General features: G+C 43.7%; 1 protein-coding gene across 1 annotated transcript in view; it reads right to left on the reverse strand.

The window, feature by feature from the left end:
- TNFRSF9 (TNF receptor superfamily member 9) overlaps window positions 1-21,543 on the reverse strand; it is a 32,473-nt gene extending 10,930 nt beyond the window's left edge. Inside the window, exons 1-3 of the mRNA XM_044278408.1 lie at window positions 21,344-21,543; window positions 13,485-13,675; window positions 11,761-11,868 (exon numbers count right to left, since the gene is read on the reverse strand). Coding sequence (XP_044134343.1) covers window positions 11,761-11,868; window positions 13,485-13,602 — 226 coding nt within the window. The 5' untranslated portion in view covers window positions 13,603-13,675; window positions 21,344-21,543. The remainder of the gene's footprint in view (window positions 1-11,760; window positions 11,869-13,484; window positions 13,676-21,343) is intronic.
- Window positions 21,544-22,863: the final 1,320 nt, after the last annotated feature.

The raw sequence follows: 22,863 nt of genomic DNA on the forward strand, positions 1-22,863 counted from the left end.
GTTCTTTCTATCTCCTTTCCCCACCACGTTGATGTCCACATATGTTTCATTGCCCGCGTACACAGTATTCTAATCTGCATTGGTAACTTAAACGGAATCTGTCAGCTCCGAAACACCCCCCAAACTAGAGTAAGCGGTGTATAGTGTAAGTGGTGCTGGGTCCAGTTAGGTCATTTCTATCTTCATACTCACTCGTATTCCTGTAAATCGACATACAGAGGGCGCGGCAGTTGCAGAGAGAGCAGAGCCTTTAGGTGTAACGGCAATGCCCTCGTTGCTCCTAGAGGCTCATTTGCATATAGTAAAACTTCATTTTTCTCAGCAGTGTGGGCACATCTGATGCCCAGGTCAGCCAGTTTCATAGGTACAAATCTGCTGAGCGATGGCCTTTAAAGGGGTTGTTCACCTCAGATAATCTCTCCTTGTTAGTAGGACTCCCTGACAATAGGCTGAGCTCAAGATGTCCTGCTGCTCAGTGTTCCTGTACTTTTAAAAAGCTTTTGATATGTCATACTGACATACTGTATCTAAGGTTTTGAACAGTGGTGGTTCGAGTGCTGAGACCTCCATCGATTGCTAAAACAAGGAAAGTAAAGCAAGCACAGAGAGCACTGTCTTTCCATGCTGCTGGAGATGGACTGAAGATGGGCTCATAGACTTTCTAAGGGGGTCATATTCAAAAGCGATGACAAACAGGGCAGGTTCACTTTAATATCCCAGTAATTTGATGTAATCTGCAAGCGTTCAATTCCTCTGCAGTACCACCACAGGGCAAATGAAGCATTATACAGGGAGTGCAGAATTATTAGGCAAATGAGTATTTTGACCACATCATCCTCTTTATGCATGTTGTCTTACTCCAAGCTTTATAGGCTCGAAAGCCTACTACCAATTAAGCATATTAGGTGATGTGCATATTTGTAATGAGAAGGGGTGTGGTCTAATGACATCAACACCCTATATCAGGTGTGCATAATTATTAGGCAACTTCCTTTCCTTTGGCAAAATGGGTCAAAAGAAGGACTTGACAGGCTTAGAAAATTCAAAAATAGTGAGATATCTTGCAGAGGGATGCAGCACTCTTAAAATTGCAAAGCTTCTGAAGCGTGATCATCGAACAATCAAGCGTTTCATTCAAAATAGTCAACAGGGTCGCAAGAAGCGTGTGGAAAAACCAAGGCGCAAAATAACTGCCCATGAACTGAGAAAAGTCAAGCGTGCAGCTGCCAAGATGCCACTTGCCACCAGTTTGGCCATATTTCAGAGCTGCAACATCACTGGAGTGCCCAAAAGCACAAGGTGTGCAATACTCAGAGACATGGCCAAGGTAAGAAAGGCTGAAAGACGACCACCACTGAACAAGACACACAAGCTGAAACGTCAAGACTGGGCCAAGAAATATCTCAAGACTGATTTTTCTAAGGTTTTATGGACTGATGAAATGAGAGTGAGTCTTGATGGGCCAGATGGATGGGCCCGTGGCTGGATTGGTAAAGGGCAGAGAGCTCCAGTCCGACTCAGACGCCAGCAAGGTGGAGGTGGAGTACTGGTTTGGGCTGGTATCATCAAAGATGAGCTTGTGGGGCCTTTTCAGGTTGAGGATGGAGTCAAGCTCAACTCCCAGTCCTACTGCCAGTTTCTGGAAGACACCTTCTTCAAGCAGTGGTACAGGAAGAAGTCTGCATCCTTCAAGAAAAACATGATTTTCATGCAGGACAATGATCCATCACACGCGTCCAAGTACTCCACAGCGTGGCTGGCAAGAAAGGGTATAAAAGAAGAAAATCTAATGACATGGCCCCCTTGTTCACCTGATCTGAACCCCATTGAGAACCTGTGGTCCATCATCAAATGTGAGATTTACAAGGAGGGAAAACAGTACACCTCTCTGAACAGTGTCTGGGAGGCTGTGGTTGCTGCTGCACGCAATGTTGATGGTGAACAGATCAAAACACTGACAGAATCCATGGATGGCAGGCTTTTGAGTGTCCTTGCAAAGAAAGGTGGCTATATTGGTCACTGATTTGTTTTTGTTTTGTTTTTGAATGTCAGAAATGTATATTTGTGAATGTTGAGATGTTATATTGGTTTCACTGGTAAAAATAAATAATTGAAATGGGTATATATTTGTTTTTTGTTAAGTTGCCTAATAATTATGCACAGTAATAGTCACCTGCACACACAGATATCCCCCTAAAATAGCTAAAACTAAAAACAGACTAAAAACTACTTCCAAAAATATTCAGCTTTGATATTAATGAGTTTTTTGGGTTCATTGAGAACATGGTTGTTGTTCAATAATAAAATGAATCCTCAAAAATACAACTTGCCTAATAATTCTGCACTCCCTGTATAGTGCCCTATAGAAATCAATGGAATATCCATGTAATGCATAGACATGTGGGGTCCTCCAGGGCTCGAGGCACCCTTTGCAGCTACTCTCCTCTCTGGTTATATTATTAGTACAGTTGAAGAAAAGGCTTGATGTCCATCAAAGATGGGAGAAAATGTGGAGATGTGAATGATGGGAAATGGGAACAGGGTTATACGGGGGACTTCTTGGGCCTACCAGAGGATATTATTCTTGGGGTCCAAGCCCCATATCATGAATAAAGTTTTATAGGTTTTGATTCATTTTTTATTTTTTTCGAAGAATTGTATTGTACAAACACAGTACATACTGTCCAAAAACAACAAAGTACATAAACATACATAGGAGCAGAGAAACTAGATATACTGCCAATAAAACAGTAATGCAGCCTACCATGAGTCAGTATATAAGTGTCTGGAACACCTATATACCCGCCATAACTGCTAATACGGGGAGCAACCATGCTTATAAGTGACCACCTTTTTTATATGATGGAGGCTCCAGGCGTAAGTCAGGTCACCTTCTATCTAATCTACCAAGCATGCCCTTTAATCTTCCTGTTAGATACCATTTTGTGAGCTTGAAAGGGGACATCAGGTTATCAATTTCTGAATCCAAAAAGTTCCGTAACACAAAGCCCCTCCACTTTTTAAAAAATCTACCCACTAAAGTTTCTTTATGTCTTTCTGTTTCCTTTTTTACTAGATTCAGTAAGGTCTTCATAGCATACAGAATCATTTCCGCTACATGTGAGATTAATCAGCCTCTCAAGACCGCTTTGCCTGCTTCCCAAAAAAGCATTGCGTTGATAGCATGGTCCTGATTTAAAGAGCTATATTCTAGCCACCATCCTCACAGTAGCTCAGCGAAGGAGTCATCTTTCACTAAAAAGGACGTAAATCTCCAAATATATTCTTGGCCTCCAGGTATCTCATCTGTCAGGTTTAAGATTACCAGGGAATGGTCTGATATCACCAGTTCACCAATGTGTATCTCCCGCAACCTAGGGAAGAGCTGGTTACTCACCAGTCAATGATCTATTCTGGACCAAGAGTCATGCACGTGGAAGTAATGGGTAAACTCGCTCTCATCTGAGTGTGCTGTTCTCCACGCCTCAAGTAAAGCCGCGTCCTCAATCAAGAGTGTCAACCCCCCTCCTCCCTTCTCTGCCCCAGGAGTCAGTGGTTTCACCATGTACCTGCGGTTTTCCTCAGAGCGCACCACCTCGTTTAGGTCCCCTCCCTATATCTTATTTTTGCCTGATCCTGTAAGAGTCTATCCCACAGGGAGAGGCAAAAGGGTTTTTGCTTTACATTAGGTGCATATACATTACATATATATTAAGGTCGCCCTCTGGTTCTTTGAGACGCACTACCAGTATTCTACCCTTATCATCTACATATTGGCTGTGGACTCTATGCATCATTTTTTTTATGCACTAGTGTAATGACACCTGCCTTGTCCTGTAATGCTGGAGATCCAAAGACCTTCCCCACCCATAGCTTGGCCAATCAGTGAAAATCAGATTCCACAAGATGTGTCTCTTGTAATGAGCAATATCTGCTCCCAACCTCCTAAGATGCCTCAACACCATCATGCGCTTTTGCGGTGATCGCAAGCCTTTGACATTCCACGTAATCAACTTAACCATCGTATAAGTAATACAACCCCTTCTTTGTGCTGAAAATACTCATGGTGTTCCCTCTCCTTTTTGCCGTATTGACAAAACCTTAACTCAAACCTTGAAAAAAAAAAAACATGTCATGAGATCCTAGACAACTTATAACACATAGAAATAAAATGCTGTGGACTTCTCCTTTTTCTGGCATCTTGCGACGCTCCAATCCCTCCCAGCGCAGTGGCTTTGGGGAAGACAAACAGACTTGTCGAAATGTCCCGTCAGGACTCATGATCCTGCAATGTAGTGGCAGTTCACAACACAACAGTACCTTAGCGTTTGTTTCGTCTGTGGTCTTTCGCCAAGGAGGGGGTGTCATCCCCACCTCGTTTCGCTGTTTCTGAGAATGTTTCTGGATACTTTTTCTGGGTGGGCCCCTGGGTACTCCTGGATACTCCCGCCGTTCTCCCACGATCCGGTTGATACGGTCCCTGGGCAAAAAAGGCCTCAGCCTCCAGCGCTGAGTCAAAGGTCTTATAAGAACCATCCGCGCACCGCTGGATACATTAGTTGGAAGTGAATATTGCATTGATACAGCGATGTACAGAGGATACCAAAGGCCTTCCTGAGCTTTGTAACCGCCGCCGAGTAATCGTTGAAGAGCATGATTTTGTGTCCCTGGTATTTCAAGGGTTCTTTACGCGCCCGGTAAGCTCTGATTGATCTCCTCCTTATCGTTAAAGTCCAGATACTTCATTATTACCTGGCACAGTCTAGGGGGATTTGCCCTGTGTCCATTAATGCCTTCTGCTGCCGCAAGAGGAGGGCACAGGCGATGCACCCGTTCTACCTTTTCCAGGGTGGCTGCAAGTCCCAAAGCTTTAGGCAGTTCTACTTCACAGATGCGCTTAAGCGCCGTGGCCGGGACACTTTCTGGTAGGCCTACGAGATGCAAATTGCTCCGGCGGGATCGATTCTCTAGATCATCGACTTTGTCCCTCAGTTCCTATATTCTGCGCTCTAGCATGGACACCTTATTTGTGCTACTAAGATCTTCCTCCACATTGGCTGTACGCTTGTCACGGTGGAGAGTGGGGGAAATGCCCCACCGTGTGGTGTAAAAGGGGATCAGCCTAGCCAAAAAGAGTAATAAGGGAGCAGGTCACCTCCTACAGCGTCCCTAATCCTCTCCCTGACTCCTCACCATATGATCGGACCCCGATGGTAGGACGGCTCATACTCTGGATTCCTAGACACCCTGAGTTGCCCTGGTAATCCCTCACCAAGGAGCCGGGAAGAGACGACCTGTTCATCCCAGTCATGGAGGAACAGGAGTCTCTATCTGAGGCCAGGCTGCAAGGAGAGGGAACACATACAGCATATGGAGTTGGCAGGTAAGCAAAACCAATAACACACTTACCTGCCATAGACACACTGACTGAAACCCATGTACAAGTGCTGCTCTCCACACCAACATTAAAGGACACAGCACAAACCACAACCACACAGGAACCCAGGACAGCCATAGCTGCAATAAACGTGAGACAGGGGAATGTCTAGCAAACATGCTGGACACCAAACATCACCAGCCATGTAAGGGGAAAATGTCCTTTTTGATCTCAAGTGACCATCAGACTGGATCATTATTGACATTTGGTGATGTTGGTGTCCATAAGGGTTCAGTATAGTGGAGTTGCCATAATCGGGTATATGTATTAAATTTGGTTTCAAAACCAGACAAGCATTTAACCACTTAGCGCTACGCTAACGCCGAAAGGCGTCATCGCGGCGGCTCTCCCAGGCTACGCTAACGCCAATAGGCGTCATCTCGCGTGAGCCGAGATTTCCTGTGAACGCGCGCACGCAGACGCGCGCGTTCACAGGAACGGAAGGTAAGAGAGTGGATCTCCAGCCTGCCAGCGGCGATCGCTCGCTGGCAGGCTGGAGATGTGATTTTTTTAACCCCTAACAGGCATATTAGACGCTGTTTTGATAACAGCGTCTAATATACCTGCTACCTGGTCCTCTGGTGGTCCCTTTTGTTAGGATCGACCACCAGAGGACTCAGGCAGCTCACTAAAGTAGCACCAAACACCACTACACTACACTACACCCCCCCTGTCACTTATTAACCCTTTATAAACCACTGATCAGCCCATATAGACTCCCTGATCACCCCCCTGTCATTGATCACCCCCCTGTCATTGATCACCCCCCTGTAAGGCTCCATTCAGAGGTCCGTATGATTTTTACGGATCCACGGATACATGGATCGGATCCGCAAAACGCATACGGACGTCTGAATGGAGCCTTACAGGGGGGTGATCAATGACAATGGGGTGATCACGCATATAGACTTCCTGATCACTTCCCTGTCATTGATCACCCCCCTGTAAGGCTCCATTCAGACGTCCGTATGATTTTTACGGATCCACTGATACATGGATCGGATCCGCAAAACACATGCGGACGTCTGAATGGAGCCTTACAGGGGGGTGATCAATTACAGAGGAGTGATCACCCATATAGACTCCCTGATCACCTCCGTCATTGATCACCCCCCTGTAAGGCTCCATTCAGACGTCCGTATGATTTTTACGGATCCACGGATACATGGATCGGATCCGCAAAACACATACGGACGTCTGAATGGAGCCTTACAGGGGGGTGATCAATGACAGAGGGGTGATCACCCATATAGACTTCCTGATCACCCCCTGTCATTGATCACCCCCCTGTCATTGATCACCCCCCTGTAAGGCTCCATTCAGACGTCCGTATGATTTTTACGGATCCACGGATACATGGATCGGATCCGCAAAACACATACGGACGTCTGAATGGAGCCTTACAGGGGGGTGATCAGTGACAGGGGGGTGATCACCCCATATACACTCCCTGATCACCCCCTGTCATTGATCACCCCCCTGTAAGGCAAAACACATACGGACGTCTGAATGGAGCCTTACAGGGGGGTGATCAATGACGAAGGTGATCAGGGAGTCTATATGGGTGATCACCCCTCTGTCATTGATCACCCCCCTGTAAGGCTCCATTCAGACGTCCGCATGTGTTTTGCGGATCCGATCCATGTATCCGTGGATCCGTAAAAAATCATACGGACGTCTGAATGGAGCCTTACAGGGGGGTGATCAATGACGAAGGTGATCAGGGAGTCTATATGGGTGATCACCCCCCTGTAAGGCTCCATTCAGACGTCCGCATGTGTTTTGCGGATCCGATCCATGTATCCGTGGATCCGTAAAAAATCATACGGATGTCTGAATGGAGCCTTACAGGGGGGTGATCAATGACAGGGGGGTGATCACCCCATATAGATTCCCTGATCACCCCCCTGTCATTGATCACCCCCTGTAAGGCTCCATGTAGACATTTTTTTGGGCACAAGTTAGCGGAAATTTTTTGTTTGTTTTTGTTTTTTCTTACAAAGTCTCATATTCCACTAACTTGTGTCAAAAAATAAAATCTCACATGAACTCACCATACCCCTCACGGAATCCAAATGCGTAAATTTTTTTAGACATTTATATTCCAGACTTCTTCTGACGCTGTAGGGCCCCTAAAATGCCAGGGCAGTATAAGTACCCCACATGTGACCCCATTTTGGAAAGAAGACACCCCAAGGTATTCCGTGAGGGGCATATTGAGTCCATGAAAGATTGAAATTTTTTTCCCAAGTTAGCAGAAAGGGAGACTTTGTGAGAAAATACAAAAAAAATCAATTTCCGCTAACTTGTGCCAAAAAAAATAATTCTAGGAACTCGCCAGGCCCCTCACGGAATACCTTAGGGTGTCTTCTTTCCAAAATGGGGTCACATGTGGGGTATTTATACTGCCCTGGCATGTTAGGGGCCCGAAAGCGTGAGAAGAAGTCTGGGATCCAAATGTCTAAAAATGCCCTCCTAAAAGGAATTTGGGCCGCTTTGCGCATCTAGGCTGCAAAAAAGTGTCACACATGTGGTATCGCCGTACTCAGGAGAAGTTGGGGAATGTGTTTTGGGGTGTCATTTTACATATACCCATGCTGGGTGAGAGAAATATCTTGGCAAAAGACAACTTTTCCCATTTTTTTATACACAGTTTGCATTTGACCAAGATATTTATATCACCCAGCATGGGTATATGTAAAATGACACCCCAAAACACATTGCCCAACTTCTCCTGAGTACGGCGATACCAGATGTGTGACACTTTTTTGCAGCCTAGGTGGGCAGAGGGGCCCACATTCCAAAGAACACCTTTAGGATTTCACCGGCCATTTATTACAGATTTTGATTTCAAACTACTTCGCACACATTAGGGCCCCTAAATTGCCAGGGCAGTATAACTACCCCACAAGTGACCCCATTTTGGAAAGAAGACACCCCAAGGTATTCCGTGAGGGGCACGGCGAGTTCCTAGTATTTTTTATTTTTTGTCACAAGTTAGCGGAAAATTATGATTTTTTTTTTTTTTTTTTTTTTCCTTACAAAGTCTCATATTCCACTAACTTGTGACAAAAAAAAAAAAATTCCAGGAACTCGCCATGCCCCTCACGGAATACCTTGGGGTGTCTTCTTTCCAAAATGGGGTCACTTGTGGGGTAGTTATACTGCCCTGGCAATTTAGGGGCCCTAATGTGTGCGAAGTAGTTTGAAATCAAAATCTGTAATAAATGGCCGGTGAAATCCTAAAGGTGTTCTTTGGAATGTGGGCCCCTCTGCCCACCTAGGCTGCAAAAAAGTGTCACACATCTGGTATCGCCGTACTCAGGAGAAGTTGGGCAATGTGTTTTGGGGTGTCATTTTACATATACCCATGCTGGGTGATATAAATATCTTGGTCAAATGCAAACTGTGTATAAAAAAATGGGAAAAGTTGTCTTTTGCCAAGATATTTCTCTCACCCAGCATGGGTATATGTAAAATGACACCCCAAAACACATTCCCCAACTTCTCCTGAGTACGGCGATACCAGATGTGTGACACTTTTTTGCAGCCTAGGTGGGCAAAGGGGCACACATTCCAAAGTGCACCTTTCGGATTTCACCGGTCATTTTTTACACATTTCGATTGCAAAGTTCTTCTCACACATTTGGGCCCCTAAATTGCCAGGGCAGTATAACTACGCCACAAGTGACCCCATTTTGGAAAGAAGACACCCCAAGGTATTTCGTGATGGGCATAGTGAGTTCATGGAAGTTTTTATTTTTTGTCACAAGTTAGTGGAATATGAGACTTTGTAAGAAAAAAATAAAAATAATAATAAATCATCATTTTCCGCTAACTTGTGACAAAAAACAAAAAGTTCTATGAACTCACTATGCCCATCAGCGAATACCTCAGGGTGTCTACTTTCCGAAATGGGGTCATTTGTTGGTTTTTTATACTGTTTGGGCATTGTAGAACCTCAGGAATCATGACAGGTGCTCAGAAAGTCAGAGCTGCTTCAAAAAGCGGAAATTCACATTTTTGTACCATAGTTTGTAAACGCTATAACTTTTATCCAAACCATTTTTTTTTTACCCAAACTTTTTTTTTTAATCAAAGACATGTAGAACAATAAATTTAGCGAAAAATTTATATATGGATGTCGTTTTTTTTGCAAAATTTTACAACTGAAAGTGAAAAATGACATTTTTTTGCAAAAAAATCGTTTAAATTTTGATTAATAACAAAAAAAGTAAAAATGTCAGCAGCAATGAAATACCACCAAATGAAAGCTCTATTAGTGAGAAGAAAAGGAGGTAAAATTCATTTGGGTGGTAAGTTGCATGACCGAGCGATAAACCGCTAAAGTTGTGGAGTGCCGATTTGTAAAAAAGGGCCTGGTCACTAGGGGGGTATAAACCTGTGGTCCTTAAGTGGTTAAAGGGCTTATCCAGAATTTTAATACTGATGGCCAGGGGTGCACCTAAACTTTCTGCTGCCTGAGGCAAAAATTGAAATGGCTCCCCCTCCTGCCCTACTGTTAAAAGCATACAGGTGAATATAGAAAGATGAGCACTTCCACAAAGGAAGCGCTCATTTCTAATGCCCCCCCCCCTTTTCTCTAGGTCTCACTGCCACTCCATACAGGGATTACCTCACAAGACCCATTCCCCTAGAAATCATATACAGTGGTCCCTCAAGATACAATATTAATTGGTTCCAGAATGACCATTGTATGTCAAAACCATTGTAACTTGAATAATTGGTTCCAAAGCCTGAAAATGTCATCCAAGATAAGCGAAAATGAAGATTTAGGAAAAATAAGCAGAGAACTAAGGCTACTTTCACACTAGCGTTCGGGTGTCCGCTTGTGAGCTCCGTTTGAAGGGGCTCACAAGCGACCCCGAACGCATCCGTCCAGCACTAATGCATTCTGAGTGGACGCGGATCCGCTCAGAATGCATCAGTCTGGCAGCGTTCGGGTGTCCGCCTGGCCGTGCGGATCCGTCCAGACTTACAATGTAAGTCAATGGGGACGGATCCGTTTGAATATGACACACTATGGCTCAATTTTCAAACGGATCCGTCCCCCATTGACTTTCAATGTAAAGTCTGGACGGATCCGTCTGAGGCTACTTTCACACTTAGAATTTTTTTTACAATATAATGCAGACGGATCCTTTCTGAACGCAAGTGTGAAAGTAGCCTTAGATGAATAAAGCAAGATATAACAGTCAGGACTACCTGCTAACTAGTAACTAATCCAGCTTTTTCACCAGAGAAGTGGCCTTGATTGTTTGGATCTGAGTCTGACATTGTATGTTGAGTGCAGCTTTAACTTACTATGGGTCAGAAAAGACCATTGTATGTTGAAAATATTGTGTCCTGAGGCCATTGTGTCTTGAGAGATCACTGTATTGGTCGTTGTCCACATTGCTCAGATTCTTACACTTGAGCATTACTCCAACATCACCATTGTAACATGATAATGTTATCCACGTTACCATTAGCTATTTTAATGTTATGGCTGATCAGTATTTAAACTACATTACAAGTTTAGCAACTTTGTTAATACAGTAACATTGCATTACTTATCATGTACTCATCATTATACTCAAGAGCTGCAATCACTGTTCAGCTGGTGTAACTCTCATGAGAGCACTCTTTGCACAGATATTAAAGGGGTATTCTCATCTTAGACCTTTATGGCATAGCCACTGGATAAATTTTAAATGTCCAATAGATAAGTTTCTCAACTCTGGGATCCACACATATCTCTTGAATGGGGTTGTCCTGACTCCTGAGTCTCCCACTGGCCACAACCACATCTAGGCTGACTTTAAATAGAAAGGTGGCCTGGATTATGAAAAACAGCCGGGCTTCCTGTACTAAAGTGATTTCTGTAAGTGCTTTCAATGTTGTGGGAACTACGGAAACAGTGTAGCATGGCAAGCTCATTTGTTTCCAGGATCCTGGTCACCTCTTTATTTAATTGTAGCCTGGAAGGGGTCAGGAACACTCCTGTTCTAAATATTAGTGCAGGTCCCAGAGGTTAGATCTGTATCTATTAGACATTAGTGGCATAAATATCTAAAATAAGATTATTCCTTTATGAGAATGCTGGGAGATATCAGCTCTGAAGCCTGCAGAATTATGTATGACGCACAATATTAGATATTAGGATTTACCAAGAAGATTTCTCACTATCTTCAGGTTGGTTTCACACGGCCGCAAAAAGGGCAGATTTTGGACTTTTTATTGCAGCTGTGTAACCCAGACCATTAGTGGTTTTACTGAGGTTCAGCGATCATTTTATCCCTGTGCCACTTTCAATAACTTACCTTCACAGCGTCGACAGTGGTCACAGTATAGTTGGTTATTTGGCTTGTCTGTGTAGCCTGTGACAGGACATGGCTTACAAGGCCCACATTCCTGAGTCCGAAAATACCCTGTGGAATGCAGTGAAACTGTTACTGAATGATCACTAAAATATAATGGAAGAAACACCACGGCACATTGATATAGTAACTAGATTTAAAATACAGAACAATACAATGGACCATTTTGTTGGGCTCCAGAAGGTTAAACAGACCTTTAGTCATAATGATAAATCTCTCCCACTGCACAGAGATGTTTGTGACCTATTCCACTACTTATCAAACACAGAGATCTTTTGTTATCAATGTGTTTCCCTTTCGTTTGAAATGAAATATAAAATTCCGCTTGCAGAAATCCCCGATATAAGGTTTATTGGCTTTTGGAAAACCCGGAACAGAGAAATATCAGAACAATTGTATCTATCAAGAAGTAGATACGAAAGCACAAAATTATGGCAACCTGACCCAACGTAATCTGTGTTCATTCAGTAAATGCTGGAATATTATATCTCCAGTCTTAAAGGAGTTTTCCACATTATGGTTCATAGGGGGTCATTTACTAACTGCAACTTTGCGCCGCAATCTGCAACTTTCCCCCGCTTACAACTAGTCTAAAAAAAGGGTGTGTGGAATGGGCGGACCGCCAGGCCCGTCTCATTTATCATTTTCGGCGACTGTTTTAGACTTAGACTGGTGGTGGATGCGCTGAAGTTATGTAGAGGCTTCCTCTGAAAAGTCAAGCTGGCCTGCATCCCTTAGCACACCCCTCCTGGCTTCACTGATATCTCTCTGGCTACTGGCTAGGATATGCCATAACTAGCCGTCCATGGTGGTATGTAGTGCATGCGCAGTGTGAAGTCTGTACCCCTCACTTCACTGTGCATGTGCTGCATGCCTTCAGATCTGGCTTGTAATGACATATCCTGGCCTGTGAAATGTCAGTCAGGCCAGGATGAGAATACTTAGGGAACCTTCCAGCGTGACTCTTCAGGCAGCAGCACCGCCCCCATGACTCCTTGCTGGTAATTCACATGTATCAGGTGCGGTCTTCAAACTTTTGCTTTTTATATAACACAGCAGTCAATAAAAGGTATAGAGACATTTCAGAAAACTCAATGGCGACAGTATCACTGTGGGGGTGTAATCTGCCCTGACGGGTGCCTTTAAGCCTTAAAGGGGTTGTCTCACTTCAGCAAATGACATTTATCATGTAGAGAAAGTTAATACAAGGCACTTACTAATGTGTTGTGATTGTCCATATTGTCTCCCTTGTTGGCAAGATTCATTTTTACATCACATTATACACTGCTCTTATCCAGGGGGTATGACCACCCTGTAACCCAGTAGCGGTGGTCGTGCTTGCACACTATAGAAAAAAAGCAGCAACATCACTGGTGGCCGGGGCAGTGGAGGCGCACATAGGCCAGCACTTTTTCCTATAGTGTGCATGCACGGCCACCGCTACTGGACTGTAGGGTGGTCATAACCTCTGGAAACAACCAGTGTATAATGTGATGGGAAAAGCCAGCAAAGGAGACAATATGGACAATCACAATACATTAGTAAGTGCCTTGTATTCACATAATTTACATAATAAATGATATTTGCTGAAGGGACACAAACCCTTTAAATATATTAAACATACAATTTTGCTGAGTCAATGATTAAACCTGATAAAACACACTTACCAGGGTTACACAGGATACAGCAACTTCCCTGGGAACTAAGGCAACCATTGCCAAGAACAGTCTGAATGTACAGGATCTGGAGAACCCCACATAACAAAGTCGACATCACCACGTCCATTCTGCACGGTCAAAGATCTAATAGTATTAAAGCGACGATGATCTTAAAATCCTACTTGAAAGCTGATAAAAATCTACAAAAAAAACACACAAAAAAAGTTAGTTATCCCAGACATGTCCTATTGAATCTGTAAATAATACATTATGGCCACATTCTGATTTTACAAGCGTCTACAGAGACTCAACTCTGCCACTTGCACCCGTGGTGAGCTCCTCTTTCTGTGCTGCTTCATCTTCCAAAAGAGGATCTGCAGCAGCTGAGGCATGCATAATAACCATCTGATCCAAGTATGGAACTCCTTGGCGTCGTCTTATAATTGACATTTCATATATACAGGCAATATCAGTGTATTGTAAGATATTTCAACCTAAACCTGAATGTTCTGCTTTGGATGGGGGCAAGGATGACCAGACGAGGAAGAGAAGTTCTCCGTCTGCTTCTTGCCGCTGCCTGTGTAGAAGAAAACCACAGCCTCCAGGAAGAGAAATTTGGAGACTTTGCTGCACGGCTCGCCAGTATCCTATGAACATGCAAAGGTCCGACAGATGGATGTGATGATGTCACTTGACAAGTGTAGAGGAAGACAAAGCCGATACAGAGCAGCAAATGCTCAGCTGTGAGGTCTCAAGTGTTTCAGGTCACAGACCTTGAAAAATCTCCTCCTTTATGTACAAGAGAAGGGTATGGAGGAGGAGGAAGAGCTGAGCAAATAGTATTCTTTGTCAATTATTTAATGGTGAATTGCATTTGCCAAGAATGCTTATCATCTACTTATGTCAAATGAGTCATCATTTGACATAAGCTCAAAATTAGTACAATGAAATAATAAAAAAAATGCCCCCAAAGGTGTACATAGCCTTTAAGTAAAAAGAAGGGGGGGGGGGTGCACTATCCCATCATGCACACGTAGGCCTCTTTCACACTTGCGTTGTCCGGATCCGGCGTGTACTCCACTTGCCGGAATTACACGCCGGATCCGGAAAAACGCAAGTGTACTGAAAGCATTTGAAGACGGATCCGTCTTCAAAATGCTTTCAGTGTTACTATGGCAGCCAGGACGCTATTAAAGTAATAGTAGTGGGGAGCGGGGGAGCGGTATACTTACCGTCCGTGCGGCTCCCGGGGCGCTCCAGAATGACGTCAGAGCGCCCCATGCGTATGGATGATGTGCCATGCGATCACGTCATCCATGTGCGTGGGGCGCCCTGACGTCACTCTGGAGCGCCCCGGGAGCCGCACGGACGGTAAGTATGCTGCTCCCCCACTCCCCACTACACTTTACCATGGCAGCCATGGTAACCACTCTAAAAAAGCTAAACGTCGGATCCGGCAATGCGCCGAAACGACATTTAGCTTAAGGCCGGATCCGGATCAATGCCTTTCAATGGGCATTAATTCCGGATCCGGCCTTGCGGCAAGTCTTCAGGATTTTTGGCCGGAGCAAAAAGCGCAGCATGCTGCGGTATTTTCTCCGGCCAAAAAACATTCCGTTCCGGAACTGAAGACATCCTGATGCATCCTGAACGGATTTCTCTCCATTCAGAATGCATTAGGATAAAACTGATCAGGATTCTTCCGGCATAGAGCCCCGACGACGGAACTCTATGCCGGAAGAAAAGAACGCAGGTGTGAAAGAGCCCTTACTTAGCTGTTTTTGTAACTCCGCTAGAAGTGAAAAGAGGATTCTGGGAGTTGTAGTTTCAGAACGGCTAGAGAGCCGGAGGTTGCTGATCCCTGTTATAGAGCCGGGATTAATCCAATGTACTGTAAGTAATCATAAAGAGCCTAGAGCAACCCAATGTAACTACAGTATAGAAATACATAAATATAGAATAGAAAAAATACAGAGAACATTCCGCCTTCCAAACCAGGGAAAAGTATCATCGAATGATTTGTACCTCTTCTGTGCTTTGGACCCGGTTTTGACTTACAAATACTAATGTAGAATATTGTCCAGAATAAAGAATGACATCTTCAAAAATTCTTTGTTTTCTGTTCATTACAGTTATCACAGAATGAACAGAAAATGAATATGAAGACCTATGATCCAAAGATGCAAACAGAGCCACCTAGTGGTGAAATAGAGATAAGGCGTGCTCTCTACTGTATGACATAAAAATGTCAAATTATTTTTTAAACTCCTTTTTATTGAATAGGGAATAAAGTGTTGGTACTAATAGAAATGTTAAAGGGGTATTGCCATCTCAGACAATGGGGTCATATCGTTAGGATATGCCACTATTGTCTGATAGGTGCAGGTCCCACCTCTGGAACCCGTACCTATCTTGTAAACGCAGCTGAAAATTAAGCTGGCAAAGTGGTGGCCAACAGTGTCGGGTATGGCCACCACCAAGCGTTCCTATTGGCCCACCGAAAATAGCTGAGCGGTGTGCTCAGCTATTTTCGGAATCCCCATAGAAAAAATGGGAGCACACAGCACTTGTGTGGCCACCACTTTCATTCACTTCTATGGGGCAGACGGCAGCCCCATAAAAATAATTGAAGCTCGCCCTCCTTCACTGTGCCGGCTGCGTTTACGAGATAGTTATGGGGAGCTTCACCTATCACACAATGGGGGCATATCCTAGTGGTATGCCCCCCATTGTATGAGATGGGAAAACCCCTTTAAGTGCCTATCACGCACAGTGATTTAAAAAAATACAAATAGATTTCATCCAATCATTTTAAAAATACAAAAAAATGCCCTACAATAAAATGCAAATTATGTCTATTTTAAGAACAAGAGGAATGCATATTTCTATAGGACTGGGATGTAAAAAGTGTCAGTGGTGATGTACACCGCGATCCGCATGCCGGACATTCCCTACTTTTAAAGGCAACGGGGGATATTTATCAAGTCAAGCGTTTTGTATGCCGGTCTTGATATCCCCTGCAACCCTGGAGGATGCTCTCACCCCTCGTCCTCAATTAAACGTGTGCCCAGAATGAAATTGAATAATGAGTTGGCGTAGATTTCAGTAATCATTTACACCAAAAAACTGGCGTCAATGATGTTAAATCTAAAGGCGCCTCTGACCCCAACCAAACCACGCCTATGCCACGTCTCCTTTTTGGAAAGTGGCAAGGACGGCACAAAGACATCAATTGTGCAAATATTTTTGTGTCAATGGCGTTAGAAAAGTTGCAGACCCGCAGTTCGAAACTTTTCTATGCAAGTTTTTGGGCAAAAAAGGGTTGATAAATCTCAACCAAGTTAATTAGAAAAAAAAACATGGTACTGCAGCTCATCCAAACTGAAGTGAAAGGTCCGGAGGTGTCATATCGGAATCAATCCATAGATGGGAGAGACGCTGTAAGGCTCCATTCACACGTCCGCAAATGGGTCCGCATCCATTGCGCAATTTTGCGGAACGGGTGCGGACCCATTCATTCTCTATGGGGACGGAATGTATGCAGGCAGCACACAGTGTGCTGTCTGCATCCGCAATTGCGGAGCGCCGCCCAGATCTTCGGGTCTGCAGCTCCGCAAAAGATAGAACATGTCCTATTCTTGTCCGCAGCTTGCGGTTCCGCAACGCATCACGGACGTGTGAATGGAGCCTAAAGGGAGAAAGCAGCCATGTTTTTCTAACGTGACACAGCTCCTTCATGACGGCCACGGGTACTGCCCAAATGACCATATCTATAATATAATTAGCAAAATGCCTCTAGGGTGACTGATAAATGGTATGAAACAGGGCAGAAGATGTGTCCCAGGTCTGGTGTGTTATACATGTACTCCACCGTTGTAAGACAAAATTCTGCAACTGCACGCCTATAACAAAAAATACGGGGGGAGGGGGTCATCCATATGCGTTGAAAAGCTCTTGATCAAGGTGCAAGGTGTATAGAAATTAGGGATTTTGAACTAGCCAGGTGCATAGAGGGTCATGAGTCATCTCCTAGTTTTTAAGTACATGATGCAATATCTGAACTCAGTGTCTCCAACACATGTTGTTCACAAAACCACAATATCAGATAAAATTTCTAGTGAGTTCTCATTTTCATGAATGACACAGAACCCTTTACATGTAACAACCAATATCTACAAATCAGATGTGTCAACCTGTCCCTCCGTATTCATGTACTGCAGGACAACCCCTTTAAGCTCAGACTGTTTCCAAATCCTGTTTTCCTGAGAAAACAACCTGACCATTACAGTGTATATTACACAATGGGACTGTTATGTCCTAACTCCTTTCTGTTCCCTGTCAATAGCAAAGGTCAAATGTAAAAATGTGAATGCCCACGTCAGGTGCATATAGGTCAGATCACCACGAGTGTACTGAGTTCAGAACCTGCTGGAAATCCAGGGAACCCAATGGTCTTTCATATGACTTGCTTGTCCATGAGAGATATCTGTAGGCTCTTGTGGTCCCATGTACTTGAATTATTGGGTTATCAATAATTAAAATGAGAAGAAGGCTAGTTCACACTTACAAGTAAAGTCATTTCCTAGGTTATCACAATGTATGAGTGAGCGTAATGCAAAATGTCAGTTGTGGGTTTCCACAGTTCATCACTTTTGACCATTGAGCTCCACGCCTTAAAAGGACCGGAAACAACGACAGTGTCTGGTTTCTATCTTAGCTACATGCACAACTCATTAACATGTTAAGATACATTGTTCTGTAAATGGCCACTGTGACTAATTCGCTCTCATTTCACTGATAATAGTTGACAATCCAGGAAATACTAACTTTTTTCTCCAGGTCAGTTTTTGAGAAAAAGTAATTATAGTTTACCACACCCAAATATATATTTTCCTGTATCAATCCAACATTTGGACCATGTAGCTATCAAGCCTTGATAAGCTCTTGGCATGAGCAAGAAGGTTCTCCTAATGGATCACTACCAAAACTATGCTGATAGCATCAGTAGTCCTTCTCCTTTGATATATTGGTGGCATCAGCAGTCTTTTCCAAAGGATCAAACCCCTGATGTGTTAGTGGCACCAGCAGTCCTTCTCAAAAGATCAAACCTTCAATTTTTTGTTGACACCAGCATTCCTTTCCAAATGAAAAGGTCTCCACTTTGCTGGTGGCACCAGCAGTCAAAACCTCACTGATCAACACTTATACAAAATATCATACCTCCACTGTGCTGGTAACATGAGCAGTCCTTGCCCAAAAGAGCAGACCTCCGCTGTGCTAGTGGCATCAGAGGTCCTTGCTCAAAAGATCAAACCTCCTCTGTGCCTGCGACACCGGCAGTCCTTGCTAGAAATTTCTGCTGTGCTGATGGTATGCCGGCTCTCTCCCAAAGGATCAGACCTTGGCTTTGTCACTGACACAACCAGTCCTTCCTAAAGAATCAAACCTTCACTGAACAGGTGGCTTTAGTGGTTTTTGCTCAAAAGGGGTAGACTGCCACAATGTTGGCAGCATTAGCAGTCTGTCCTCTAAAAGATCAAATCTCTGCTGTCCTGGTGTCATAAATAGTCCTTCTCATAGGATCAGACCCCTGCCATACTAGTGGTATCAGCAGTCCTTCCCAAACAATTAGAACTTCACTGTCTTGGTGGGGCCGCCAGTCCTTTCCAAAGGAGTAGATCTCAACTATGTTGGTCATGCCACCATTCCTTTATAAAGAGAAGACCACCACTGTGTTGGTGGAGCCAACAATCCTTAAAAAAAAAAAAAAAACACTTCTTCAACCTGCTGGTGATGGCAGCAGAAGCAGTGCTATAGGAATTTGAGAACCTTCACAATGACATTTCTCACTCCAGTGTTGATAAGGCCTTGTATTGTATATGACTGCTGTAGACCCAATGTTATTTAGCAAATTAGTGAACATGGATACAGATCATGTTAGTGAAATGCAAATTTCCCTTCAATGGAACCATATTTCCCGCATGAAGACTATGGATGGTTAAAATACATAACCAGGTAATGATTTAGATGCCATCAATTGACGAACCCTCTGCTCATCTCTGTTTTGATTGTTATAATTTATTGTATTGAGGTGACCATTTATACTTGTTTGGTTGACATTATAACATCTACTACCTTAACCACATGTTCCATCACAGAACTGTACTAATGGGTCACTGATCTTTGTAACGCATGGATGTCTCATGTCCTCCAGATCAAGATTGCAGATGCTCTCCACTATGGCTAATAGATGAAGGTCCTGAATACGGGAGTTTCCTCTATTAATGCAGCAACTCAAGATCAGAATCAAACAGAAGGCAGAGAGAAAACCATTTCCAAAGGAATGTGATGGTAAGCCTTTCCATCAATTTGGAATTTAGAATTCACAAATATAATCACCCTTCCACTGTTAATAAAGCTGAGCACATGCCGGAAATGTAATTTAACTGCTTCATGAGCGTACGTTGACTATAAACATCCGGCAGTCCACACTTAACTCTGCATAGATGTTCCTCAATGTCAAGCTGCATGCTAATCGTGTAGCTACAAGAGTCGGGGTCCACTGTCAGTGACAGCCAGGTTCCCCCCAGAGAAGGCAAGGACAAGTTTTTACCATCCCTGGTATACACAGTGCTCAATGAGCTCTGTGTATACAATCCCATCTGGATTGTGGGAGTTAAACCGACCGGACCTGAAGCCACCCTGAGGATGAGGAATCCATGAGTCCTCTCTCTGAATGGTGTGGTAGTGCACATCAGCTTCCTTGCTGTCTTACATTTAGACCTTTTTCTACGTCTGAAACAAGTGTAGAAAATAGTAAATGAGATGCCGGCCCATCCCTCCACGCCACAATTGTAGACCTGCCATCTGTGCCTGATATACGCCTAATTTAGGCGTATTTCAGCTTAGTAAATGACCCCCATAATCTACAAAGCAGAATGTGCTTAGATTACAGATAATCAAGTAACACATCCGTTATCTTTATTAGCAGACATGCAGGATTTATAAAAAATAAAAATAAAATACTCTCTGGATGTCAGATCTACAAAATGATGTCAATTTGTTTCATCCATGATATAAAGGCAGTAAATGTCTCGCAGTGTATGAGAAATGTGTCACTCTGGACCCTGTACAGTGGTTAGATGCTGGTATACACTTCAAGAGGACAATGACAAAAATGTCTCATAAAAGTGTCAGGACAACTTAAAAACAAAATTCTGCTGTCCCCACCTGACCCTTCTCATTCACTTTCACGGACGGGAGCGAATTTCATATTTTTTAAATTTGTTTGCGATTCGTTTACTGGTAAAAGCATAATTGCGTTATGGATTCCGTTACCACGGACCATAACGCAATTCTATGACAGAATGCCTTTAGAGGCAATTCCGTTATTCATTCCGTCATAATAGAAGTCTATGGACTGCATAACGGATCCGTTATGCAGGGGAGTCCTCTAAAGGCATTCCGTTATGCGTTCCATCTTAGAATTGCGTTATGGTCTGTGGTAACGGAATCCATAACGCAATTCTGCTTTTAACAGTAAACGAATCGCAAGCGAATTTCATAAGCGGCAATTTGCTCATCTCTAGTGTGCAGTATTAATGGAGGATCATGACCCTCACACACTGTCACACACAGATACTGTAGATCAGGGACCAGCTGTGGTGGAACTACGACTCCCAGCATGCTCCATTCACTCCTTTGGGAGTTCTGAGAACAGCCAAGGAGGTGTGCATGCTGGGAGTGGTAGTTTCACCACAGCTGGAGTCCCTGCTGTAGATCACCGCTCTCGCACGCTGTCGGCACATACTGTAGATCTCTCACTCTCTCTGCAGAACTACAGATAACTGTACAAGATAAAACCTTACTGTGTGGCTGGAGCGAAGAGCTGTCTGTGCACATTTCCTCTCTCTCTGCCGGTCCACGAATGAAATGAACTGCAATGTGATCTTTAAGTGATATTTAAACTCGGACTTTCCCATGGGGGTGGTGGGTGGGGGTGTGCGTAAGCAAGTTAACCTTTTGATGTGAAAAGCCTCTGCTATTATAATGACCTGTCAATCTCCTCGTCAGTAGGGCTCATTCTCCTCATTATAAATAATCGTCTTTTTCTCGTCTGTACTTTATACTCTTTCTGACTTTGCTTTAATAGAAATCAGCTCCCCATGCAATGACCTCCTGGTGAGCTTGTGTTTGTTTTCAGCAGCCAATAGATATGCAGGAAGGAGGGGCAGAGCTACAGCCTCAACCAATGGCAAGACAGGAGGTGTGCCTCAGACTACCTCAGACTCTCTATAGGCACTGTAGCCAATGTATAGTCACAGATCACAGCTCTCCCTAATGGAGCTGCGCTAACACTTCAAATGTGATATACCTAATTAAGGGTACTTTCACACTAGCGTTTTTCTTTTCCGGCATAGAGTTCCGTCACAGGGGCTCAATACCGGAAAAGAACTGATCAGGCATATCCCCATGCATTCTGAATGGAGAGTAATCCGTTCAGGATGCATCAGGATGTCTTCAGTTCAGTCATTTTGACTGATCAGGCAAAAGATAAAACCGCAGCATGCTACGGCTTTATCTCCGGCGAAAAAAACTGAAGACTTGCCTGAATGCCGGATCCGGCATTTTTCCTCATAGGAATGTATTAGTGCCGGATCTGGCATTTAAAATACCAGAATGCCGTATCCGTCCTTTTAAAAATGCAAAAAAAAAGAGACAAGACGGATCCGTCTGTCCGCATGACAAGCGGAGAGACGGATCCGTTCTCACAATGCATTTGTGAGACGGATTCGCATCCGGATGCGTCTCACAAATGCTTTCAGTCACATGCAGATCGGCGGATCCGGCGGGCAGTTCCGACGACGGAACTGCGTGCCGGAACACACTGCCGCAAGTGTGAAAGTAGCCTAGGTGCCCTGTGGCCTGATATATATAGGGGAACCATGCAAACCCTTAAAGAGTGTATTAGCATACAAAGTCTACCATATGGAGGAGAAGTCTTTTGGTACCACTACCCTTTCCACAACTGCAAACACATATCACAGTTGGAGTACCAAATAATAGAACAGGTCCAACAACCAAGAAGAGGGGGTGATATAAAAATATTGTTAAAAAGGGAAGCATTCTGGATCCACACGTTGGATACCTTGCAACCTGCAGGCCTGAGTAGGGACTATGAAATCATGAGTCTGGGAAATTATTTAAGATATATTATTTTATTCTTTTTTACAGAACGCACTGCAGCGCTAATACTCTCAAGGATCACTGTATCCTTTATAGAACTTTGGATCAATATTATATTGATCGACTTATTTGTTTATTTGAGATTTGTTTATTTGTGATTTGTCAAAATTTCCCTTTTTTGTATATATCACTTCCTGTTACC

This window comes from Bufo gargarizans, chromosome 2, assembly GCF_014858855.1.
Source record: "Bufo gargarizans isolate SCDJY-AF-19 chromosome 2, ASM1485885v1, whole genome shotgun sequence".
Classification (NCBI taxonomy): Eukaryota; Metazoa; Chordata; class Amphibia; order Anura; family Bufonidae; genus Bufo; species Bufo gargarizans.